The sequence below is a fragment of the Lethenteron reissneri genome, chromosome 20 (assembly GCF_015708825.2).
Source record: "Lethenteron reissneri isolate LAM-NWPU_2019-01 chromosome 20, ASM1570882v1, whole genome shotgun sequence".
Lineage (NCBI taxonomy): Eukaryota > Metazoa > Chordata > Hyperoartia > Petromyzontiformes > Petromyzontidae > Lethenteron > Lethenteron reissneri.
This window is the reverse complement of record NC_083798.1, coordinates 7,729,975-7,738,471: the sequence shown is the minus strand read 5'-3', so window position 1 is coordinate 7,738,471 and position 8,497 is coordinate 7,729,975. Positions and strand designations below refer to the sequence as shown.

General features: G+C 51.7%; 1 protein-coding gene across 1 annotated transcript in view; it reads right to left on the bottom strand.

The window, feature by feature from the left end:
* Positions 1 to 5,435: 5,435 nt before the first annotated feature.
* LOC133344677 (arf-GAP with GTPase, ANK repeat and PH domain-containing protein 1-like) overlaps positions 5,436 to 8,497 on the bottom strand; it is a 115,384-nt gene continuing 112,322 nt past the window's right edge. The window contains exon 19 of the mRNA XM_061554734.1: positions 5,436 to 8,392. Coding sequence (XP_061410718.1) covers positions 8,102 to 8,392 — 291 coding nt within the window. The 3' untranslated portion in view covers positions 5,436 to 8,101. The remainder of the gene's footprint in view (positions 8,393 to 8,497) is intronic.

Here is an 8,497-nt window from a genome sequence, read left to right as displayed (position 1 = left end):
CGACAATCTCTTGCGTTCCTGCGATGTCACTCACAATCCATCTCTTGGACACTCGCACGCGCGCCCACTGAATCGCTCCATCTGCACGGTGGGAATACTTGCGGGCGCATTCCCTACATTCACTACAATGTGGAGAAAAAAAATCGAATTTTGAATTGAACCGCGACCCTGGAACGCTGTGCGGCGAAAGGGGCGCTGGGAAATAATGACACCCCCTTCCAAACTGCATGCGTACGCGGGGCTTCATTTCGCCCAGATCTGTCCTAGTCGGTGAACCAGAAAACATTTCCCTCCACACCCGGCACATCACATCCAGTGTCCATCTCGCCATGGTTGTCGCAACCAAACCACGCGCCCCTTCCTCACCCCCCCGGTCTACTACGAAGCGACGCGGAAAATATCCGGCGAAAGATGAAGCGTTGCACGCGCAACTCCAAGGGAGACAGACAACTGCGGACAGCCCGGGCTCGTTATTGCTCAAACACGACCGCTGATCCGCGAAACGAAGCGATTTGAATTGGACCGATGAGTTGTACACGGCTCAGAGCAGCTGCGTGGGCTCGTGTAGTGGTGAAGCGATTTGACTTTGCTCGGCGGTTCACTCGCTCGCGTGTTACGCCTCGATGCCGCGCGCTCTCTCTCTCTCTCTCCAACAAGAACACACGGACCAAAGAACACCATCCCGGCTCTTTCTAAATCGTCTTATAGACACACACCGAGGCGGCGGTGTGCTATCAACACGGCTGTCTGTGCAGCTTCGTCTCATCGGACAGGAGACGCAACCGTTAATTACTTTGAGTTAACGCTGCACAGTCCGCGTTCTCGCGACGTCGCAGCGCCACTTGCGTTACAATCTAAAATACGCTATGCATGTAACAACGTAAGTATGCGGACAAATGTCTTCTTCACATATGCGTCTCCGCGTACATTAAAACAAATTCTTACTTTGATTTATGCGTGTAATACTAAGCTACCGGCGCGGGAGCACCATCATAGCACTCGAGTGGCGTCACCCCCATTCATCATCGCAATGCGCATAGGCAATGCCATCACGGCAGCGTTAACGCACCGGCACTATCGCCATCGTTTTCGGACATCCGTGATGGCCAGGCGCTCATCGCCGACGCGCCTTTCAAGCTCACGTCAGAGAGCCGGGCCAACGACGTCTCGATGTGCAGATACAAAACAACAGCTCCTACGGGGAGTTTCAACCTCCTTGGACCCACAACCACAGGTAGGATGTATGCGTTTCCTCGGAGAGGTATAGACCAGGGCTTTCCCAAACCTTCACTCCTCGCGGCCCACTACGTTACACGTGTCCATGTCCACCGGCCTCCGTTCAAATAGAATTAAAGTCGTTACGCGCTGCACGCGCCCGATTACGGCGAAACGACGTCCCACGGGGTCTCTTTAATTCGAATAGGAACTCTGTACACCGTATGGAAAGTGCTGTGAGCGAGCACCTATGAAGGCCGGCACGGCACGAGACGGGGGAATGGGTGGCCAACACCACGCCCGTGTGCTGATGTTTACACACTGTATCGGGGTACTCATTTAAGGCCGAGGCGACCTAGGGGAGGCCCAGTGCCCGGTTCAAATATTCTCCACTATCATCGAACTCGGGACGCTGCATGGGTTCATTTGCGCAGTGCGATAATCACTTGGCGACCGCTCTCAACCACGCACACGCAACCACAAGAGGCGTGCCTCTTCATTGTAATCAGCGCTCCCTACGTCCACACATATGGAACCCGCTCGCAGACAATCGATCCTCTGTATCTCAACGTTTAATCTGTCGTGCACACCACGTGCGCTAGCGATCACCAAGCAAGCACGCGCGCGCGTGTGTGTATATATAGAACACGGCTGTCATTCGTAATTGAGTAGAGAAGACGCGATCGGTGCCACGTGCAGAATGCGCACCGTGGCAGTGTCACGAGGAGCGGCGTTTTGTTTTTAGCTGTTGTCAACACTCAGCTCGGAGACGGCGCGGCCACTCGTTTATGTACACACACGTTATAAATACAGGGCAAACCAGCCTTTGTCAAAAGTATATCCCGCCACAATATAAAACAGATATATACAGACCGCTCGGAGGTAGGGGGTGGGGTGGGGGGAGCTCAGTGGCGATATCGGTGCAAAGAGACGCGGACACTGAAACGCTCATGCCCACGCGACGCACTGCGCGCTGCGTCGCGCTAATTGCGAGTGGCGTGCCAATTAATTAACGGATTCATCGCTCCGTCTCGTCCCGTCTTTAATTGCCAATGTCGTCAAGCTTCCCTTGCGAGAGGCCTCTTCTGCAGTCGCGCTCACGATAAATCAAACTGCGCGCTCAAGTTTTCCGACGACTGCACGGCTGCACTCCGGTTTACGTCGGCGATGCGTTCCTGAAAGGTGCGACGGATACTGAAACGCTGTGAATTAAAAACAATTGACAGGGTAGTAAGTAGGTATGAGGTGAAGGGGCTGAAGCCGTGCGGATACGAGAAAGTGAGCGACGTTAGTGTGAGTTGATGCGACGCAAAACTGGTCGAGGTATTAATACAGTGACGACGTATTTGCAAAACGTAGAAGGGGTGGGGGGGGGGTGTACGCAAATCGGGGTATTACTGTAAAGTGAAAACTTTCAATGGTTGAGAGCCCCGTTTTAAAAGGTCGCACGCATTACACGCAAAGTGCTTGCCACAGTGCTGCTGATCTCGCCATGGAGCATAAAACCGTCACGCGAACTTCGGACTTCGGCAATCCTCGCAGCAGACGCGGCGGCTTTTGGGCTACTGCCCATCGAACAAAGACGGCGGTCACCGCGTCGCGTGGCGCTTTCGGATGCGCTTCTGCGGCCGTCTGGAACGTTCTTCCTTCCGATATTAGGAAGCCACGGGAACTATGCACTTTTAGATCGAAAACGAATTTCTTTAGAACGGCGTTTTGTGTTTAGATTGTTGTCCTTCCCCCGTACATCCAATTAGTACGGTTGGTTATGTACGGTGCGAAAGAAGTTTAACATGCATGCATACATACATACGTACATTTTCGAAACTGCGAGCCGTATTTTCGGGCTTTTCCCCACCGCCCTTTTCAAATAAAATTGCGATTGAAAAGTTATTGTTTTTTTGTAAATGTAGACGCCGCATCTCTATCGGGCCACCAACTTCATTCAACTGCACCGCGAGCCGCATGCGTGTCTGTGAGCCACGGGGTGGCTCGCTCACCCTCCTCCTCCCCCACTAAGCTGGAGAGGCTCCTGCAGATTCCATGCAGCCAAACGACCACGAAGACGCAATGGAAACGTTGCGCGCGACATCTACACGAAGTTGGCTGGGGATCAATTCGCGTGCGGACGAATTTGTGCCGCTTTAAAGCGTGCCGAGGTCTGCTGCATCTCGTCGACAAGACGGGATCGTTCAACTCGCCACGGGAATGTGCCACGGCCGTTTTTGTCCATATGTAAATTCAATGTGTCCATATATACGTCATGGGCCGCGATATTATCCACTGCTTGATACGGGCCTCCCTAACCACGTGTCTGTATGTATACAGCCTACGTAGTACTCACCGCAGCGAGACCTACGCGTTTTGAGAACGAGGGTCGTACAATATGACACTAGCCTTTAGCTTCAAGGCGTCATCTTTCTGTGCTAAATATATTCACGAAAAGGGGGTAACATAAAAGTGCATTTACTTATAGGGGCTACTACAACACACAAGCCACATCAAAACATAAATAACCAAGTGCAATTATTTTCACGCGTAATTCTAAAACCTCGTTCTCAAAATCGTACGGTCTCGACTCGTGTGTGTATCTACCGGGATTTCCTAAAAAACGCATATTCCTCACGACTCGTTACACGCTAAACGCACCCGATGATTGCTAAACGTCACACTGAATGTGAGAAAGCACTGTTATAAGACTGTGTGTGTGTACGCGCGTGACTCACGTGACCGTGGGCAGCGCCGATTCGTGTATCAAGATTCTGCCAACGTGACGCGTTACCAATCATCAGGCGCATGCAGCGTGCAACGACTTCGCGTTTCGAGAGGGGATAATACATGGCAAGGCAGACCACGGTGTTGACTGGAGTTTGGGAAACTCTGGTACAGACTTGTAGAAAAGCACACACACACACGTGGGCGCACGTGACTGCCCAAACTGTGCAGGGTGGGTCCAGATGTGTTGTGATCCCCCATTTAATTCTCTAAACCAGAAATGAATATGCAAATGAAAACAAATCATGGGTTCAATTAATTGGGGGCCACAAGACATCTGGAGCACCCGGTACAGACACCCACCCACACGTGGGTTCGGCCATGGAGCTTTTCTGTCCGATTTTGGCGAAACCGTGTCGATGTCTCCATCGCCAACAATGGACAGAATCGCCAAGGAGATGGGTTTTTTTTCCAGGAGTTTCATAAAGATGCACATCTGGTATAATTTTCACCACTCAAAGGCGCATAGCCTTCCACTGGTATCCACTGCTGGACGAAATGCCTCACCACGGCATAACAAGGCTTGGCAGAATCAATCTTTTTTCCACGCGGGGTTTAAACGTTGGCACACGTGGCCAATTAATTCGTATTTGTTTCATCACGTAATCACCCTCCGAGAGATTAAGATACTGCGATATGATCCCACTGCCATACATCTCAGGTGCCACGCGACTGTATTTCAAACTGCGTTCATGACGACCCATCATTCCACGCGTTTGTATCTCGTACGTACGCCACACTGACCTAGACTAGTATTAAAAGGTTACCTTAAGCTATCTCAATTGGCGTATTCTTATGAATGTGTTATTCGTGATAAACAGCAGTCGGATACTTAGAAAAACACACAGCGTTTACGGAACAACACAAAACAACTGTGATACTCCGTTGGCAGTGGTGCATAAGTGTAAAAAAAGATTAAACGACTCAATAACACATTGGCAGCAAAAGCGTTGCGTTTCATGACAATTAAACAATAAGGTCATTCAGGCGGTGCTGTTGGTTCCGGCGAGTATGCACCAAGCGAATCACCATGTGTGGAGGTGTTTGCCAGCGCCACACCGAACCACGTGTGTTCGCTTACCTGTTCACAGGTGCCATCAATGTATTTGGAGCCTCACTCCTACAGAATCACAGCAGCGCCTTCATTTAGGGGGTACCAGCCTCGCGCTATGAGAACTATGACGTCAACACCTAAATGTATTACATTATAAATTATTATTTTTCAAGGATTCATGGGCACCAACATCACGTTTTTTCGCTCTTCTAGAACCAAACAGTTTTTTTTTTTTTACGAAATCAAAGTTTGATGTAGAACTGCGATTGTGTTTTGAAGCGGGCCTTTCGGAGGCGCATACATTGTTGTAATACGTATAGATATTAATGAAATTCCATCAGTGGCGCAGATTCCCCAACTTAAGTCCTCGACTCACCACCACCCACACCCAGAATTTGCCAGTTGTTTAATGATTGTAACCCCCTTGCAAATACAAACTAAGTCGTTACACGCTGCACGCGTCCTATGATTGCTCAACTCGTTCCACGTGCTGGAGCGACTGCCCCGGATTCTAATTAACGAAGGAACCGAGTGTGGTGTGTGTGTACGTATATGTACTGTGATATGTCAGTGGCCAAACCTCTAATGGGGTAGCGGAACCTTCGTGGTCATCTCACGTGTGCTACAAAACCACCTACCGGAGTTCGATTCCTGGCCATGCCTAAGAGGCGAGTGGTTATCTCAACCGGTGCTGGGCTCTTCCTAGATCGACTCGGCCTTAAACGTGTAAATATTAGCACTCGTGGCTGGGTGTGGTGCTGGCAAACACCACCACCACCACCCCCCTCTTACGCGTCCGTTCCTACCGCAATAGCTTGGTGCTCGATCACAGCACCTGCCAGAACAGCCGGAAAACGGCGCGCGGAGGATATTTATTTCGCTGTGTACGTCTCCCAAATGAAATTGAGAGCACCGATTCAATTTAAACGAGAGGCAGGCCTCGCGGTGCGAGTGCGCTTGTGAAGCTGCTAACGTCTACGCGGGGAAGCTTTTGCACGTCTCCCACGTGAGGTGAGGGAGCAAATGAATGTTGTCCGTGTCTTACCCGATCTTCCCGTGTCGAGGTGCAACAGAAAAGCCCCCGATTTATATTTAATCAAAGCGCCTCACAGCCACCACGGATGTGTGAAGCAATCATCAGGCTCACACGGCCTGTAATTAATCGGCGCTTTAGCGGAGGTGAATTTGTAAACTCGGAACGCTGTAATGCGGTGGGTCATGAATGTTATGAAGCTGAGGTAGTGACGGAGTCTCCGATGTGCGCGACTTCTCGATAGTTTGACTGAAATCTGAGTGTGATATGAAATCTACGATCACGATGACTTATTAAATGCCCCTACTCTTGATCAATCACACTGCAGGTTTAACGAAGTTACCTTGTTCACCAATCTTTAGCGATTTAATTAGCATGTGGAGGTGGGCGAGAATTCAAGAGTGAGAGAGGGAACATTATTTGATTTCTTAAAAAAAGACGGTTTATCTCCCGCTCTGAAGATATCCCACTGTGAGCGCTGTAGAGTTAACATTTAATGAATGACATTGTTTTAAAGATAATAAAAACATTTAATGATCCACTGTGACCAAGGCAAAACAAGTGATGGATTAGAGCCAGGTTACTGTGGCCCACAATTGTATGCCTTGCCATGTTGATCAGTTGGTTCAAATAGAAATTAAGCCAGCACGCTGGCCACACCGGATGATCGCTAAACACTTCCCGCTAAGTCACGTGGTACACTCGCAAACATACGCACGCTTTAGTTGAATCGGCGCTATCTGTTGCGTGGGGCGTACGCGTACACACATGCACTGCACATGCCCGATGATGAATTAACGCAGCTCGCAGGTCTAACAGAGAGCGCTGATTAAACTGACGCTATCGCTGTTGTATGTGTGCGTGTGTGCACACGTGCGTGCGTGCACACGTGCGTGCGTGCACACGTGCGTGCGTGCACACGTGCGTGCGTGCACACGTGCGTGCGTGCACACGTGCGTGCGTGCACACGTGCGTGTGCGTACACGTGCATCCCAGTGACGTTGACAGCTCTCGATATCACGTGGGGCATGTGTAGCAATCAAGGGGTGTGCGTGTTGTGTGTTAACTACATCATCTGTACTCTTAAAGAAGATTCGTAAACATGGGATACCATGGTGAGTTAAAAAAAAATAGGGTTTGGCAAACGCTATATGGGAGTAAATGCTGCCACTGGAATTTGTACTCGGCAGCCAGTAAATGAGCTCCGTTCTTTGTTGAAACACAACTTCTGCAGTGCATGCCTTGTCTGGACGCAGCTGCGGAATTTGCACAGCCCTGGAGTTTTCGCTTCGAGCTGCTCCATCTCAAATGTTCGAACGAAGAGACGATGACAACGGTGAGTCCGTGGTCGGTACCTGAGGTGCTATGCGCTATACAGGATACAAAGACAAAAACAAAGATAGCCTTAACAGACTGTTGGGGCAAGTGCTCTTAGCGACCACCTATGAAGGGGAGCGGTCGCGAAACGGTTAGCGCGCTCCGCTACGAACCCGGTGATCCGAGTTCGATTTATGCTCACGGCCAACACCAGTGACAATTATCTGAACCGATCCTGGGCCTCCCCTAGGTCGACTCAGCCTCAAATTAGTACCTGCTCCGCTGTGCACACGTCACCAAGAGGGAGACAAAGGCGGCCGGGCGTTGTGCTGGCCGGCCACTCAACCCCTCTTGTGCCGTGCCGGCCTTCATAGGTGCTCGCCACGCAGGATACACGTGTATATATACACGCAGGCTTAAATACATGACGTTAATTTCGGAGCCGAAACGGAATGCTCGCGATGTAGCGAAGGAGGCAGGCGGCAGCAACACTGGAGGGTCCCAGAGGCACGGCGCTCTTTCCCCAGGCCACGTGGCCCGGCTTGGGAGGAGGAGACGTCGACCACGCCGATCCCAACCGAGCCGTCGACACGACCCATCGAAGAAACGTTTCAAGGCGAAAAGCCACGTGCCGACCGCACAGCGGCATGGGATGCGGGCGGGGGAGGGAGCGAGAGGCGCGAGCGATCGTGATTTCCCACGGGTGATCACACGATGCTGGTCGACGCCTTGGCATCCCCGCGGCCGCACGACGCGTTGCTGTTGCCGACGTTGGAGTTGCAGCCGCGCGCGGCCGCGGCCGCTGCTGTCGCGGCGGCTGTCGTCGTCGTCGCTGTTGTTGTTGTTGTCGTGGCGGCAACCGTTGTTGCTGCCGCCGCGGCCTCGTCGGGGCAGCCGTGCTGAATGAGGAGCTCCGCGCACTCGGTGCTGTTGGCGCGACGCGCGTGCACGAGCGCCGTGTGTCCCCGCGCGTCCCTGGCGCCCACGTCGACGCCGTACTGCGGAGCGACGGTGAAAAGGGGAGCGGGGTCGGGGTAGGGTGGCGTGGGGTGTGGAGGTGGAGGAGATAAACAGTGACGTTTGTCGTGCGAGCGAGAAAACTC